This window comes from Geotrypetes seraphini, chromosome 3 (assembly GCF_902459505.1).
Source record: "Geotrypetes seraphini chromosome 3, aGeoSer1.1, whole genome shotgun sequence".
NCBI lineage: Eukaryota > Metazoa > Chordata > Amphibia > Gymnophiona > Dermophiidae > Geotrypetes > Geotrypetes seraphini.
In genome coordinates, this window is record NC_047086.1 from 259,672,225 (window position 1) to 259,691,084 (window position 18,860).

Here is an 18,860-nt window from a genome sequence, read left to right on the forward strand (position 1 = left end):
TGTGTTATTAAATTAACAGTTATTTTATTCTATAGTTTTTCAGGTGTTATTACCCCCCCCCCCCCTTTATCAATCTGTGCTGACAAGCAGCACAGGCTAAATGCCAAGCTTCCAATTCTATTCCTATGAAAAGCTCGACATTTAGCTCGCGCTACTTGGCAGCGCGGCTTGATAAAAGGGGGTAAGACTATAAAAAGTTGTTTTTTTAAAGTTTGATATGTTGGATTAACTAGATTCTGTATAACCTATACTGTATAAATTCCTAGAATATTGATCTAGTAATCTTTATATTATCCACTTAGAACTTTACCAGGCAATAGTAAAATATAAGTTATATAACTGTAACTGTAGTTATTAGTAACTAGATTTCATTGCATAAAATGGGACCTGTGGTAACATAGTACGAGTTAGGAACATTGTTACTAATGTGGGCTACCGTTAAGATGTGATAGATAAGTCCATTTAAGGGGCCCCTTTTACAAAGCCATGGTAGTGATTCCCATGCAGCAAGTATGACACAGCCCATTCAATTCCTATGGGCTGTGTTGCATTCTTAAATTTTATATAAGGTGCCCTAGATCTTATTGCATAAACTGGGCCCTATGATAAAATAACACATCTTAAGAATAGCCTGTGTTGATAACTACACACCAACATGTCATAAAGAAAATATAAAGCCATGCTAGTGGCTGCCACTGCAGTAACTGCCCTGCAGCTCTTAGAGATTTAAAGGACTTTGGGGCTTTTGCTACTAGCGCAGGAGGGATAAATTAGGAAGTACATGTGAATTTTTGCATTAGTTATATTAAACACCCTCTGAAATATAAAAGATTGTGAATACTTATGCACTGTTGTCCTGGAGCTATACTACTTGCCTTCAGCAAAGTATGTACATAGATCTGATTATTTTAGTTTAAAACATATTTTACTTTTCATGATATCATATAATGCATTTCCTCACAGCAATTTATGCAGCAAAAGAACCAGTGGAAGACACAGATCCTAGCAATTTGCCCTTACAAGTGGTATGTTTATTTGACTTCTTTAAATGTTGCATGTACTTATTTTAAAAATAATTGTTGCATAGATACATAACAGAAATCTTTTTAAAGTGTTGCAGCTTGTATGAATATTTCATAGTTGATGTTGATTTATCATATATATTTCCTTAAATACTACAAATTTAAGTACATTTTTCTTTCATTATTATTATAGTATTGAAAAGAGTAAAACACTTCCTAATTCCAAAAGAGCAACTTCCCAACACCTTCTCCATATCCCCTCCTTAAAAATTATCGGCACTCGTCGAACCACCTCCTTTTCAGTTACAGCCCCCATAATCTGGAATTCCCTACCAAATACCCTGAGGGCCGAAAAGAACTTAGATAAATTCAAAGGTGGACTAAAGTGTTTCCTTTTCAAAGACACTTTTGAGTACTATTCTCTTCCTCTCCACTCTTACATTTTTTTTCTTTCTTTTCCTTAATATGCTATTTTCAGCCTCTTTCAAAAAATAAAAAAGGATCTTCTCTTTAACAAAGAGGACCTTCCACTCCCCTCTCCTCATATTCTTCCTTTCTCTATATCATTACTTACCCATTGTTTTCATGTCCAGTCCATAATTTGTCTTGTTGATATGCCTTTGTAAGTCTCTCCCCCTTGATTTTAATATTGTAAAATGCTTAGAATTTATGATACACAAACACTTCTCACCTGATAGTATACCTTTCTATCAGCTTTGTTGCATCCCTTAGTCTATTGATATTGTATGGGATCCTCAGCGCCACCACTCAGAGCTCAAATAGATTTCATAGCTCTAAGCTTTATGTGCCAGCTCCTCATTGGTTCCCTTTATTTAATATCAATCTCATGTGATTATATATTTGCTTTTGTAATATTTTGTTTTTTATATATATATTTTTATAATAAATTATTTTAAGTACTTAGCTTTAACTTGTGGTCTCTGGCTAGGGGAAACATCACACCGACATGTTTCGCTCCTTGAGCTTTATCAAGGCTTTACCCCTATAGTTTTCACCGCCAAACCTGCGACCACTCTGTCCTACAGTGGTCGCAGGTTTGGCGGTGAAAACTATAGGGGTAAAGCCTTGATAAAGCTCAAGGAGCGAAACATGTCGGTGTGATGTTTCCCCTAGCCAGAGACCACAAGTTAAAGCTAAGTACTTAAAATAATTTATTATAAAAATATATATATAAAAAACAAAATATTACAAAAGCAAATATATAATCACATGAGATTGATATTAAATAAAGGGAACCAATGAGGAGCTGGCACATAAAGCTTAGAGCTATGAAATCTATTTGAGCTCTGAGTGGTGGCGCTGAGGATCCCATACAATATCAATAGACTAAGGGATGCAACAAAGCTGATAGAAAGGTATACTATCAGGTGAGAAGTGTTTGTGAATCATAGCTCCCTGAAAGGATATAAGTTGTGCATTTTAGAATTTATGATAGGCATTTCAACAAATTTCAATAAAACTTGGAAACTCGGAAACTAGAGTAGCAGCCACTATTACAAATTTTCAGTAACATTATGAGAGGGTGCTGAAAAGTTCTCAGCCCAACCAACCAACTTCCTAAATTCTGAGTGTTATTTTGCCACTGTATCTGAAAAGAGTTTTATCTTATTTTGTTAAGTGCAACTTTGCAGAAATGACATTCAATGATCTGAAACATTCTCAAAACAAAGACTGACTCATATCCACGTCATTCTCTTCTTAGTTGGGCTGGGAACCTTTCAGCATGGTTAATGCCACTGAAAAATATTACAGAACACCCTGGCACAAATCAGATGGTAGTAGGGCAAAACAAGGGATGGAGCAAGGGCATTCCATACAATGGTAAAGATAGTGTCAATATTCAGTCCACTATTTCTATTACTATGCTGTCCTAAATTTGCGCACTAAAATGATAGAATTCTAACACTTTTGCATATGAATTGTATACTTACACACAGTGGTGTAGTAAGGGGTCAGGGCGGACATTGTCTTCGCGGGGGTGCCAGAGCCTCCCCTCCTCTCCACCCCACGCGTACCTCCTTAAATGTCCACTAGCGCAAGCAGTATTTTCCACTTGCTGCTTGTGCTGGCCTTGACTCCCTTCTTTCTTTCATTGTTCAATTTTCTATACCATTCTCCCAGGGAACTCAGAATGGTTTACATTAATTTATTCAGGTACTCAAGCAATTTTCCCTTTCTGTCCTGTAGGGCTCACAATCTACGAGTATCTAATGTACCTGGGGCAAGTCTGACAATGATGGCAAAATAAAGGTTACAAGGCATAATATGACAAAACATGGTATAGTGAGATATTCCATGGCGAGCATAGTTCAGCAAAACAGCACAGTAAACGTAGTATTACAAAGCATGACTAACATAGTAAAAGGTCACTAAGTCACAATAATCAGAGACTTGAAGAAAACAACAAGGTTTATTCAGCATATATGCAACTCCTGAGCACCAAGTTGGCAGCTTCAGAAGTCCCGAAACCAGGAAGTTACCAGGAAGTTACCAGGAAGTTCTGGCTATACAACTTAATTCTAGAAAAAACTTTTCACGGGTTACTTTTCTTAACAATCATTGGTCCTAAGTTCACACTAGCGGGTCACTTATCTAAGCCTTGCAGTCTTTCTGTTACATGTGCAGGAGGGCGGAATACAATATTGTGTATGCTGAGATAACCATAAGAAGCTAAAACGCCCAAGCTAAAACACCCAGTGCAGGCAGGCTAGAACATGAGATAAGTTAGGTCTGCAACTAAACATAATTCAGCATTTTATTAAAGAGAAAACTTAGTTCAACACTCAGAAAAACCAGTCCCAGACTCCTTCAGTCCCCCCTTTCCGCTAGTCGAATGAAGGAGGGAGACGAGCCTGATAAAATTCAAGAAGGAGGAAGGTCAGGATCAGTTGTAGGGACTGGTTGATACTGGGGGAACGCAAGGGCCATAGCAGCAGTGGAACGGTCAACAGTTTGGTGCAGCAGCTTTATGGCTATGGGACCACACAGGGCAAGCAGCAAAGGAGTAGAGAAGACAGGGCGGCAACCAGCAAGATGGTCTTCACTGATGAGCCAGAGGGCAACCAGGAGCCGAAGGTGCCAGAGAGCCAGTCTGCAGTGAGACCACGCCAGGTCTGGACAGGATTAGGGTTAGGGTTAGTTTGGTGATACGATCCACAACTTCCTCAATCACTTTACCATTGTCATCAAGTTCAAGGCAGCAGTTGGAGAGGCTGAATTTGCCACAGATACCACCTTCTGCTGCCAGCAAGTAGTCTAGAGCTAGGCAGTGGCATACCTAGCATATGTACAGTTACAAAAACACAGAAATGTTGAAAACCAATGTATGTTGAATAACACTTTCAACTGGAGACTAATAAAGTTGTGAGACATTATAGTATTAAAGTTTTGCAGAATATGTGAGACCAGTACTTGCTCTAATATAACTCAAAAAGAAGGAAAAATCCTCAGAAAAGGCCCTCCCACCGCCACAAAGGTGGATATAAGGTGGTTAGACGGTAACCTCACAGGCAAAACCTTCATTAAATGAGTGTTTGAGCAGAAAAACTGTGCTACACATCTACTCGGAAAATAGATAGAGGAAAAACCACTTATCATGAACTGATCGGCACACCAACGAAGGCCAGCGTTTCACCGATAAGCTGCATCAGGGTGTGACCAAAAACCGATCAGTCTCAAGAGAGCGAAAAACGAACGCTTCAAAAGAGTCCAAAAAATGGCTTCCATTCAACATACCTAGTATATGTGACACCCGGGGACCAATGTTCCCTCTAAGGATTGATGAGGTGTGTGCAAAAAAAAATATGCATGAGCGACAAGTTACATATTCCACAAATTTATGAGCAGGCACGGAGGACGCATTTGTAAACAAATGTAGTTTATCCTTGTACTCCTTATGTATTTTTAATCATCTATGGATATGTTTGTATGTTTATTGTTCAAATGGTTTTATTTATTTCCCAAAATTTATTTTTGTTATACACATTGAAAATATTTGATATTGCGTTTAAATCAAAATCTCAATAAACTTGAAACTTGAAATGAGTGCCCATGAGATTGTGGGAGGGTTAAATACTCAAAACTTAGAAGAATAACAATTTACTTAAAGTTTTTGCTTCTCCAGCTTTCTGGTATCTTTACATAATGCAGTGGTGTACCTAGCATATGTAACACCCGGGGCCCATCATTTTTTGGCACTCCCCCCCCCATCTGTACGAAAAACATGATTTTTAGTAACAAGCCACACGTCACACGTCACCTAGGAAAAGGCAGCATCTTACATATTGCAGTGAACAGTACATCAATACACCCATTGTAAAACTAAACAAGCCAGACCAACACAGATCAATCCTACACCGTCAATCCTAACAGAAAACTATGTCTTTCGAACACACAGAACACACCTTCGCCTAGTATGGAATATGTAATCACAAACTAACCCCTCCCATAGACAAAGGTTAAATTGAACCAGCAAGAAGCTGGACTCTGCATACAATGCTTCACAGAAACAGTGACACATGTCTCCTAAAGCAATAAATAAATAGAAATTTTTTTCTACCTTTGTCTTCTGTGGTTTCTGCTTTCCTCATCTTCTTGTAACTCTCTTCCTTCCATCCACTGTCTGCCGTCTCTTTTCCCCTATATGGCATCTTCTCTCCTTCTATGCCCCTTCCAGAAACTGTATGCCTCCCCCTTCCATCTCTCCTTTCACCCCCATTGGTCTGGCATCTCTCTCCTCTCCTTCCCTCTCCCACACCTCTCCTCTGCAATCCCTTTCCCTTTTTTCCCTCATTTCCCTTTTCAATTTATTTTCTGCATCTGTCTAGATTATGTTCTTACTACTCTCTCATCAATGTTCTTTTTTACTGTCTACCTAAAGCTTGCCACCTCTTTCCCTCACCCCTCCAGTGTTTCCCTAACTCAATCCTTTTCTCCCCATCATGTGTCCTCCTTTTATTTATCCCCTCCTTCCATCATATACCCTCTTTCTCCAACCCTTCCATCTAGTACCTTCTCCTCTCTCTGTCCACTTATCATCCAGCATCTGCTCCCCTCTTTCTCTCCTCCCATTTCCTTCTGGCATTTGCTCCCTTATCTCTCCCATCTGCACTTCCATCCAGCATAGGTTCCCCACTACCATCCAATGTCTGCCCTTTCTCCCTCCATCCACCCCTCTTCAATCAGCATCTTCCCCCTTTCTTTCCCTCCAATATCCTTCCCCCTTATGTCTCTCTCCTTTCTCTGTACATCAATTCCATCAGCACCACCCTTCCATACCACCCTGCCCCCTTTCTTTCCCTCCACCACTCTTCCATTCCAGCAGTCCTGCTCCTTTCTCTCCCTTCATGCAGCAAGGTCCTGCGATGATTGTAGCTGCCTGCTGCCAATCCACCCCACTCTGACGTACTTGCTCTAGAGCGGACTCAGCAGCTGCATGCTGGAAGGGCCCACGATGACTCGTCTGCTGGCTCTGCTCTGGAAGAAGTAAGTTACGTTGGAGGGGGTGGGCCCGGCAGACACAGGGAGTTGCGGCAAAGTCCCGCAATGATTGTGTCTGCCGGGTCCACCCCCTCCGACGTAACTTACTTCTTCCAGAGCAGAGCCAGCAGACGAGTCATCGCGGGACTTCCCCACACCTGCTCCCCCAAAATTGCCATGCTTCGGTTCCTCTTTTTTCTTCCTCCCTCCCCCCGCGGGACCCTGCAGCACCATCAACTCTTACTCCCTCTAACGCCGGCCCTGCAGCTCCGGACTTCCCCGCACCTTCCCCCCCCCCCCCCCCCCGATCGCTATTATTTTAAATGTTATAGCGGCGGCGCTGTATCCATCAGTGGAGACGTCTAACCTCGGCCTGCCCCGAAACTCTTACTGCAGCAGCTGCCCGTCTAGGCAGGAACAGGAAGTCACTGTTGCAGTAAGAGTTCCGGGGCAGGCCGAGGTTAGATGTCTCCACCGCCAGGGTCGGAAACCAAACCCCCACCCCGACGTCCGATTCCTCCCCCAGCCTCCCCTTACCTTTGCGACGCGTGTGTGCGCTGTGACGAGAAACTTGTGCGCTGTGATGTAATATTTTGTGCGCCAGCGCACGCCAGCGCAGCTTAGCGGGAACACTGCCGGGGACCATCATATTTTGACACCCCCCCCCATCTATATGAAAAATATGATTTTTAGTAACAATCTACATATCACACAACAAGAGTGTACCTAGGAAAAGGCAGCATCTTAAACACTGCAGTGAGCACTAGAACACCAACACATACATTGTAAAACTAAACAAACCAGATCCTGTACAGTCAATTGATCCAGTACAGTCGATGCTATCAGAAAGCTATGTCCCTTTCATACACACAGACAGATACACCTTTGCCCAATATGGAATAATCACAAACTAAAAATAGAAATATGTAGACAAAAGTTAAACTGAACTGCCAAGAAACCAGACTCTGCATACAATGCAACACCACAACACCACAAAAACAGTAATACATGTCCTCTAATACTGTGCAAAATATAAAGACAGTAGATGTAAATTTGAAAAAACTGATACATAACAAATCACCACTTTACAAATAAAAATAAAACAAATAATGAGAAATATGAAAATACCATTTTATTGGACTAATCCCTGTAAGCTCGGTCCCCATCCCCGCAAACCACCTGATTCCATCCACACAAGCCTTGAATTATTTTATATTGAATTTATTATATTAAAGTATAAAAAGAAACAATATTCTGTACAATTGTCAATTTATAAATCAGCGTCTTCTCCCCACTCTCTCTTCCCCATTTCCCTTCAGCGTCCTCAGCCCACTCTCTCTCCACTTTCCTTCAGCACACGCACATAAAAACAAACAAATAATTTTATATCATTTTCATTCTATTCATTCATAGAAATTAAAGTCTAAATAATGCCAGTCACATAACAAAACATGATTTTACAAAAATAATTCCCTGCAGACAAGCCTGCAAGGATTACTAGATGTCTTTCAGCAGCTCCCCTCCCTCCCTCCCTCCCTGTTACTTTCGTGGCCAAGTCAAAATGATCTACCAACAATAAAATTTTAAAAACACAAAGCACATTGTACGCAGAGAAAATGTTAATTATCATTTATATTCCGCGGGTTTTCAAAGAGGTCAAGGCAGATGACTTTATGCGATGTCACCTCAGTAACAACTATACAAAAATAGACAAATATACCCCCTCCCTTTTTACTAAACCATGATAGCGTTTTTTAGCGCAGGGAGCTGCGCTGAATGCCCCACGCTGCTCTCGACGCTCATAGGCTCCCTGCGCTAAAAACTGCTATTGCAGTTTAGTAAAAGGGGCCCATAGTGCAAAATATAGACAGCATATATAAATTCTCAAAACTGACACATTTTGATCATTAAATTGAAAATAAATCATTTTTCCTACCTTTGTTTGGTAATTTCATCAGTCTCTGGATGCACTTTATTGTTCTGACTGTGCATCCAATATTTATTCCCTTCTTTCAGCCTCCTGTATGCTTCCTCTCCTCCAGACCTCATTCCCTCCCCCAACTTTTTCTTTGTTTCATCCTGTCCCCTTCTTTTTTTCTCTCTCCATGCCCCATTTCTTTCTTTCACCCTGCCCCCTTCTTTCTGTATGTCTGTCTTTCTCTCTCTCTCCGTGCCCCATTTCTTTCTTTCACCTGCCCTCTTCTTTCTTTCTCTCTCCATGCCACCTTTCTTTCTCTATGTCTGTCTTTCTCTCTCTCTTCCCATGCCCCATTTTTTTCTTTCTTTCACCCTGCCCCTTCTTTCTTTCTGGCTCCCTGATCACCCCTTTCTTTCTTTCTTTCTGGCTCCCTGTCTCTCCCCCCCTTTCTTTCTTTCTCCCTGGCCTCCCCCATGCCACCACCAATGGGAAACATACTGCTGCCACCACCGCTGGGAAAAGGCTGCCACTGGCCATCGGAAACAGGCCGGCGCCGAGTTCGCTCTGCTTCTTTTCCCACAGGCCGACCAACTCTTGCTGTCCGATGTCAATTCTAATGTCGGAGAGGATGTTCCGGGCCAGCCAGGAAGCGATTGGCTGGCCCAGAACGTCCTCTCCAACGTCAGAATTGACATCATATGGCTAGAGTTGGTTGGCTCGTGGGGAAGAGATGCAGGGAGGGAGAACTCGGCACCAGCTTGTTTCTGATGATGGCAATGGTAGCCTTTCCCCGGCGGCAGCCTATTCTCCAGTGAGTGGCCAGCTGTGCACCCCCTTGGGCCGTGCACCCAGGGCAGACCGCCACCCCCTTGGTACGCCACTGCCATAATGTCTTTTCTCCGGACTGTACTATCGCTCTTTTTAGCCTCTTGAAGTAGAGGGTTAATACCTCCATAGCTACCTGCCACATTCGGATCATAATAAATTTACTTCAATAAAGATTCTTTCATCATGTCCCAGTCAGCTCTTATCTTAGCTCTAAAAAAATAGGTCTTAAAATTCTACCTTTTAACAGAGGCTGTTAGGTGACATTTTTTTTCAGATTGTTAAAGATTAAGGCATAGTTACTATGACAACACCAGGGGGGCCGGGTCATGTTCAGACAGGTTTAAACACCCCTCTCCCCTTGGCTTTATCAGGGGCTGCAAGGGGCTTATCAGCTGTCGACAATATGGGTGTTACCCATGCAACCATTGAGAGGAGGAGGAAGATGGAAAGAAGGAAAATCTTGGAAACTGGCATGGAAAAATCCCTGTAAGTCCTGACATTATTAAGCCAGGTGAAGTGGGATAAGGAAAAACCATAAGCTCACAGAAACTCTTCTCTCTACAAAAACCTTTCTCTCCCCCTGCAACTAGTATCTTATCTCGGCAGCTGATGGAAACAGTATATTAACTGTAAAAAGATATTGCATACAATTTACCAGAAGACATGCAAGAATGAAGAGATACCCAGTTTTTAAGCAAAGTTAACTACTGTGTCAGTGAAACTTGAGAGAAAATAACAGGTCCTGATGCTGCGGTCTGGCATCAGGGCCCACCCAGCCAGATACCACGAAGAGATAAACAGACCATGGTCCGAAGATATCATCTAAAGTGTCAGAAATATTTGCAGTTGGGAGGAGGTTTATTGCTCGGAAATGCATATATGGTATAGAAACAGGCATTTCGGGGAATAGGTTAGGTCTTACAGGAAACAGAGTGAACATATAACATGACGCAGGTGACAACAGCCAATAAAGGAATGTAGTTATGCAGTAGTGCATAGGGAAATAGCCAATAAGGAGGTATCATGTGATCTAGGCCAACGTGGTGTTGGCCACTAAGAAATGTATAAAAACCAGGCCTTTAGAAGGGAGAGATCAGAACAGACATCAGAGGATCTACAGGCCTGGAGATCACGTTCTGTTACGCTATATGCTGAATGATTTATTCCTGTAAGCTGTTACTGATTGACTAAATAAATATATACTTATTGAAACCAGTATATAGCGTTCGAGGTCTCATTACCGAGGTAGGCCTGGACAGCTGCCTACATCACCATTAACTCAGAATTCCTACTGAAAGTGTCTGTAAAATCAGGAAAGAAAGAAAAAAAAAAAATGCAGTAATGTTAACCTGCTCTCAAAAGCTGAAAATTTGACACTCTCTTTAGTTGGTGTACCTGGGTTAGCATTATATAATCAAAAAACCTTATCACAATTAGCTTGCGCATTAGCTAAAGACATTAATCATATCTCACACGCACTTAGCTTGCTAAATCAAGAACAAAATGAACTGCGGACAGCTGTGTTAGACAACCGAGCCGCTATAGATTATCTCTTACTATTACATCATCACGGCTGCGAAACCGTTAAAAATATGTGCTGTTTCAACCTATCCGATAACAACAACCGTGTACACGACCAAATTCTGCAACTATATGAATTGGCCTCTAATATGCGTCAAGACATCTTACCTCAGTGATGGAATGCTTTATGGGCCTGGCTCCCATCTGGCCAATGGATCTGGGTTCTTTTGCAGTATCTCCTCATTGGAATAGGTCTCTTGATTATTTCTGTTGTTTTTTGCAATGCCTGCCTTCTTTGTTTAACTTATTCATAAGTCCATTTTATGGTCGATATCGCAATTTATCCCGAGCAGATTTGCTTTACCTCCATAAAGCCCTTAAAAATAGTAAGGTAAGGGGAAATGTAGGGATGCAGGTCTGATAGTTCTGAACCAGGGCAAGGTCAGCACACAGGCAAGGTCAGCACACTGATCTAAGGCCCAGTGAAAGGATCTAAGGTCCTGTGAAAGAAGTATGAATCCTTCATCATTCCTTGTCTCCTAGCCATTCTAAAGCAAGGGAAAATGTTAGCACCTTGTGACAGAATGCTGAGGCATTCCCCTCTCCCCTTTCGTCACAAGATCCCTGTCACACATTTACCCTTATCTTATTCCTTATCTTGTTTAAGTATTCCTTATATGGGCAGCAAATAGACTTTGCCTACGTGCAAAAGCAGGCCTCTGTCACGTGCTGAGTTTAAGTAAGGAGCATGCATTATAACCTTTAGACTGTGTCACACCCGTGCTCTTTGTGGACGCCCTGAGCAGCCGGTTAGTGGCACGTTGTTCGCTTTAGAATTAGGGTATCCTTTCAAGTTGGCCGCTCTAGGCAAATACCTAACCAAGCTTACTTCCAAGGATTTTAAAGAAAACACGGTTGTCAGAATGGCCTTGGTGCAAAACATAAGTTTTATTCGGCCACTGGCCGCAGGATCATCGTCCCATCCAGGTTTCCCTGGTAGCATGAAAATAATACAAACAAAAAGGCAAAAGTTTCATTTCATTCACCAAACTCAATGATCAGCTCTGGGCTTGCCTGACCAATCATATACAGTCCTGTAGCTTGCAATAAAGCTCAACGGCAAAAATAACTTTTCAATGCAGAGCTACAGAGGAGGCATTCATATTCATGTCTAAGAGCCAGTCTGTGCTTTTCCCACAGTATACTCACTCTCTAGCTGGGCTGGACTTTCTCAAAGAAACGAGCAGGTTTTACTCTCAGAAGCTTAATCTCTTTTCTTAAGAGGTATGCAAGCTAATTTCATTACACAGTTGCTATAGCAATCAATTCCCAGCTGGGCTCTTGCATGGCTTAGGTTTTACCAGTCTGAAATTACTGACTAGTGTTTGACTTAGCTGCTCACATTTCATGGGTATAGGAGAATACTGTCCCTTTCTTAGAGTCCAGAAAACTAACGTGTGGAAGCACTGTAATACAGGACTACATTCCTCTGAAAACCCAGCCACAGTCAGTCTCTCAATGAGAGGAACAAAAAAACAAACAAACACACAGACAGAAAAAGAAACCTTTTCACAAACTCACAGTTGGCTCAGCTCTCCATTTCCTCTGGCCAGCTCTCAACCACACCACTGCGGACAGCTGTGTTAGACAACCATTGGCTCTGGGGGAAGGAATTCTGGAGACAAGTTACCAGCCTGTTCTTCAGACATCTCCCAGTCAGTGCTGTTGAACTGTCCTGCAGAGTCTGAGGCAAGCTCAGCTCCGTCCTGCACTTCCTGCCTCTGCTCTTGTCCTGCTGTTTATGCCAAGCCTCTTTCTCCTCCCCCTTGCTCTCTGATGAGCCTGGCTTTAAGCTGAGGGAAAGAACCACTCCCCCTTGGCTTCTGATGGGGAAGGGCATTCCTTCCTCAGCCTGTGCCATTTCTCTAAGGGGAAACTGCTTGTGAGCTTTTTGCCTTACAGGCACTGGATAATAGAAAGGCAGATTCTTCCTGCCTGGCTTTGGGACTGCTCTAGGTAAATCAAAGCTTTCCTGTTCTATGTCTATTTTTTCTTCATCGCTCACAGGGTACTGACCTGGTCAGCCCTTCTGCACCGGGGTTTGTATACTTTCCTACATTTCCCTGTGACAAACCTTGGGAATGCAGTAGGTTTGTCACAACTATAACATGCTATAGTAAGCTTTTAGACATATTAGATGTGTACATAAGGGAATCACTTTATTGTAATGGTTATAATGTATTCAGATGTCACGTGAGATAGTAGCTTTGAGAATCACATTAGATATATAAACAAGGGAGTTACCTTGGTATAATCTGCACTGTATATGCATGATGAAACTGTAACCTTGCAAAGCATTAGCTAAGTAATTAAGGGAGTTAAGAAACTCAATAAAAGGGTTAGCAGGCTCCTGTGTGAAGCCTCATTCCTACAATGTTATCAATCAGTTTTTGGATCGGATGGAGGTGTCGAGTCTTTTGGCAGGGGAGGCAGACCAGCTTTCTTTATCCATTAGTGAGGAGGAAATCCTCTGGGCCATTGGGGATATGCAAGTGGCCTCCAGGCCTCAATGGCTACTCCACGAAATTTTACAAGTCTTTTAAACAATATTTGGTTAAACTTTTGGCTACATTCCTTAATGGCCTGGAGGAAGGGACACTTTTGCTGGCGGGGGTTACTTTGTTATTAAAACCTGGCAAGGACCCCATGCAGTACGGCTCTTACTGCTCGATCTCTCTATTTACAAAAATTCTAGCTCATAGATTGCAATGTTTCATGCCTCAATTAATCAAGGATGACCAATCTGGGTTTGTGTGGGGGTCTACCAACATTCAATAATATTCAAAGAGTATGCCATTTAATATGGCAAACTCAAAAAACTGGGGACTCAACCCTGATTCTAGGCATTTAACACAGAGAAGGCCTTTTGATAGGTTCTATTGGCCCTATTTGTTCAGATGTTGGGAAAGATGGGACTCTTGAGCTCTTTCTTGATATGGCTTCGTGTTCTTTATACTGCACCATTGGCCTAAGGATCAATGGCTTCTAATCGGATAGTTTCCAGTTGGGCTGAGGAAGTCGACAGGGCTGTGCACTCTCTCCGGTGCTTTTTGCAATTAGTGATGGAGCCCTTGGCCCGGTTGGCATGTCAAAATCAGACTATTCATGGCATATGTTGAGGCAGGGTCAAGCAAAAAATTTTACAGTTTGCAGATGATATTTTGTTTACTCTTTCCACTCCAAGGATTCTTTAGCTGAGGTAGCTAGTCTGTTGGACCTCTTTGGGTAAGTCTCGGGTTTCAAAATTAATATCACCAAATCTGAGATTCTAGGGCTTTCCCTTACTGAAGATGAGAAGCTTCATTTCTACTTTTTCTTAACACTTTGCAACCTCATTCTGTACGGTATTTAGGAGTTAATTTGACCTGGACACTGGCTGATCTATATGTAGTAAATTACCTTGGTTTAATAAGTCAGATTATGGTAGAGCTAGACCTTTGGAAGCATTTAACCATTTCTTGGTTGGGTAGAGTAAATGCCATTAAAATGGTAGTACTTCCCAAAATGCTGTACAGTATTTGTTTTCAGCTTTGCCTATACCCCTGCTAACTTAGCATTTTACACTGTATTCTCGGTGTTTTATTGTTCCAAATTTAAGAAAAAAGTTTTTTCTCCAATCGCTTAAAAAAGTATCACTGCAGCTAACAGGGAGGGTATGGCAGTTCCCCAGTTCTGATCCTATTATCAGGCTGCTCAACTTCAATGTTGTTAGATCATGTACATATTAGAGACCATATGACTTTATTTATTTATTCAATTTTCTATTCCGTTCTCCCAGGGAAGTTCACTCAAGCATGTTTCCCTGTCTGTCCTGGCGGGCTCACAATCTATCTAAAGTACCTGGGGCAATGAGAGGATTAAGTGACTTGCCCAGGGTCACAAGGAACAGCATGGGTTTGAACCTACAACCTAAGGGTGCTGAGGCTGTAGCTTTAACCACACTACGCCACACTCCCTTCTATTTGAAATTCCATTGGCTACCGATGGAGTATAGAATTAAATTTAAGATCTTGATGTTAGCACATGAGCATTATTTGAATTACAACCTTCATATCTTTCTAACCTAGTGTTATTCTATGTGCCTAGGTGATTAAGATCATTGAACGATAACAGAGTAGCTATACCTCATATCAAAGGCTCATCTTACCTCAACTAGAAATAGTGCATTTTTTTTAGTTGATTCCAATTTTATGGAATAGTTAATCTGTAGAATTGAGAAAGGAAGAATCTTTCTCAAATTTTAAAAGACATTTAATGGCCCTTTATTTTCAATTGGTCTTTTTACATTGATAGGACTTGAATTCAGTACTTCAATATGATTTATCTTATTTTAGATTATATTAAGTATTTTATATTAGAGATGTGTATTTAGTTTATTTTTGTTTTTTCTTTCCTATTTTTAAATTGAGTTTTCATTACTTTGATTGAATTAGGTTGTTAACCGCTTTGATCCTATTTAGCCAATTGAGTGGTATATAAAGATTTTTAATAAACAAACATAAATGTTTGGCAAGTTGGAGATGGGAACCCCAGAAGAGTTGGGTCTGCATAAAGTATATTGGGTAGGGCACCACTTTGGGTTGTCCCTTGATTACCTAGATCGACTATACAGGACTTAGTGACTACAGACAATCCTATTATATAACATGTTTTTTCCCTGTGGGTTAAACTTCACTCTTGTCTTTGGGATCTCAGGAATATTTTAATGGGACAGCTATAGCCTATGCTTCTAATTTTGTCTCAGGGGAACTAGAAATGGTATTTAGGCATTGGGCAGGAAAGGGCTTGCAAACTTTAGGTCAATTGATCATGAAGGGGGAATTAATATCGTTCTCTTACATGGAAACTAAGTATGGTTTGGTTGCCCAAGATCTTTTTCATTATAGGCAATTAACAGTTTTTTCCTGCAAGAGAGTGCTACCTGAGTTGTTAGCCACCCTCATTGTTGGAAAAGGCCGTTCTACAGGGTTGCAGGCGGGGGGACTATCACCCGGTTTTATAATGCGGTGTTACAATCAATTCCCATTCCTTCCAAACACAAATTTGCTTGGGAACAAGTCCTTGGCAAAATCTATGAAACTAAGTTGTGGGAACTTCAGATTGATTTTCTGTTATGAGTGTCTGTTGCCAGAAATATGGTGGAAAATGGTTACAAAATGCTATATCAATGGTATTATACTCCTATGTATTTGAAAACCATATTTGGTAGGGGTACAGATCTTTGTTGGAGGGCTTGTGGGAATCAGGGTTCCTTTTTGCACATTTGGTGGCTCTATCCTAAGGCCCAAATTTATTGGGGCCGGGTTATGGGTTTTTATTTTGGAGGTCTTGGGCTCTGCTGAGCCTACTGAAGCGCTAAAGTAAGTGAATAGCCTTGGTGGTGACAGTAGCTCACCTATTGCTGGCGGCTGCATGGAAGAAAACTGATCTCCCACCATTAGAAGCAGTACTACATAAAGTGAATTATGAGTATTTGATGTCTAAATTAACTGCTTTGCATAGGAATCGAATTACACATTTTTAAAAAATGTGGTCTAGCTGTGTTTCTTGGCAAGAGGCTGCTGTTGCACAGACTACCTGATATCCTTATTCCTGTAATTATTGTGCTAATCTTGTCTGAGTTGTTTGTTACTTCAACCCTCTTACCTGAGAGAGTGTACATTGCATTTTGGGGATGGGGGGAGTTTTGGTTGGAATTGTATGAAGGGGTATGGGGGGAGGTTATTTGATGGGAGACTTTAAGCCATATACTGACTATTGACAGTATGTGATTAGCGGAACCATTTGTATTCTATGGCATTTTATATTGAAATATTAACAGCAAAGTGCATGCATACAAAAGTAACAAAATGAAATTGTTTTCTTATATATCCGCACAATACAATCCCCAGTAGCCCTCCCTCCCCCACCCTCCCAACCTACCCTACAAACCCACAGCGTGAGCACGCATACAATCACAACTTCAAATCAAACATTCAAAAGTCTACTCCAGGCGTGAGGAGTAAGGTCCATCCAAAAATGTTCCCAGATCGCCTGAAAGCAGCATCCCGGACCCCCATCAGCTACAAAGTGTCTACATTCCAGTGAAGCTTGAATAATCATCAAGGATCTCCAATGACTATTATGTCGGAGGGTCAGGTAACAGCCAGTTAGTCAAAATGGCTTTTTTGCCCAATAACATCACTCTAGCTATGAATCCCGTTAATCCTTTAGGTTTAGGAGATGTTATCTGGAAAAAAACAAAAAAGTACTCTGTGAGTGGGCAACTAGTGCCTGTCCCATATTGAGGTTGTGTTGTGTCCCAAACCAATCCAAAATTGTTTGATATACGGGCAGGACCAAAATATATGGCCCAGGGTGGCCTGAGCCTGTGCACACTTGGAGCAATTATGCATTGATGTAATTCCCATCCGGTATGCTCTCATGGGTGGAATATACAGCTGAAGAAGGAATTTAAGCTGAAGTTCCCAATGAAGTACATTGGAAGACAACTTCCACAGATGTTTCAAAAGCTGTTGTACCTGTAATGCTGTAAGCTGGCACTGCAAGTCCTCTGACCAAGTGGCTGCTAAGATCTCCAAATTAATACCCTGTTCCGTATCACGAAGTCCAACATGATGAAAACGTTAGGGGATACATTGCTGAGCAGAAAAACTGAACATCTCAGAAAGTGCTTCCCAACATTCCTCTGTTAAGTGGCACGCCGGCAAGGAATGTACATAATGGTGGATTTGCCAATAGGCAAACAAATCCACCTCTAGAAGTCCAAAGGCTTGTTGCAAAGAGTGAAAGGAGGCAAAGTTTCTATGGCATTTTATAATGTGACCTTTTGGCCTTGTTTCAGAGAATGATCTTGTAAATGTTATATTTTGGTTCAATAAAATAAAATAAAAAATAAATGTAGACGTCTAGATGCTGATTTATACCAGTATTCTATAATGGAATTTGGGCACCCAGTTATAGAATTGACCCATGGTGTATTGAGTATATCTGAAAGAAACATAGAAAAATGAAGATAATGCCTAGCTAGTCTACCTATCCATGCCATCTACTATCCCCTCCTCTCCCTTAGAGATCCAATGTCACAAGCTTTCTGTAATTCAGATACACTTTTGTCTCTATCAACTCCACTGGGAGGCCATTCCAAGCATTCACTACTCTTTCTGTGGAAAAAGTATTTTCTGAGGTTACTTCTGAATCTATTCCCTTTCACCTTTATTCATCGCTTAGAAATTTGAGTAAGCGATTAATCAAATATACAATAGACTTGAAACTTGATTCCAGAGTTTCCTTTCAAATAAAAGAGACTTACCCCATGTACATTTATGCCATGTAGGTATTTAAATGTCTTTAACATATCTCTCCTCTCCCATCTTTACTCCAAAGTATACATATTAAGATCTTATTGTTAGTTTTAAACTGAATAAAGATTTACAAAAAAAAAAAAAATCTTTAAGTCTATCCCCATATTCCATATGACAAAGGCCACCAACCATTTTAGTAGCTTTCCTCTGAACCAACTTCATTCTGATTATATATGCGGTATATAAATAAACATTTATGTTATGTTATATCTTTTTGTAGGTGCGGTCTCCAGAATTGTATACAATATTCTAAATGAGGTCTTACCAAAATCTTATAGAGGGGCATCAATACCTCTCCCTTTGTACCCCAGCATCCTTCTAGCTTTCACCTTTTCAACCTGTTTGGCCACCTTAAGATCATCACATGTTATCGCACCCAAGTCTCACTCCACTTTTGTGCACAAAAATTCTTCATCACATAAACTGTACTATTTCCTTGGGTTTTCTAGCCCAAAAACATGACCTTGCATTTCATAGGATTAACTCTTAGCTGCCACATTTCAGACCATTCTTCAAGCTTTGCTAGGTCTTTCCTCAAATTATTTACATCATCAAGGGTGTCTACTCTAATGCAGATTTTGGTAACATCCACAAAGAGGCAAATCTTGCTTCAGCACTTCAGTAATATCGCTTACAAAAATGTTAAAA

At 41.1% G+C, this 18,860-nt stretch overlaps 1 protein-coding gene across 1 annotated transcript in view; it reads left to right on the forward strand.

Moving 5' to 3' along the window:
• Positions 1-18,860, forward strand: part of EDARADD (EDAR associated death domain) — a 162,533-nt gene that overhangs the window by 67,248 nt on the left and 76,425 nt on the right. Inside the window, exon 2 of the mRNA XM_033935585.1 lies at positions 964-1,025. Within this exon, the coding sequence (XP_033791476.1) occupies positions 964-1,025 (62 nt within the window). The remainder of the gene's footprint in view (positions 1-963; positions 1,026-18,860) is intronic.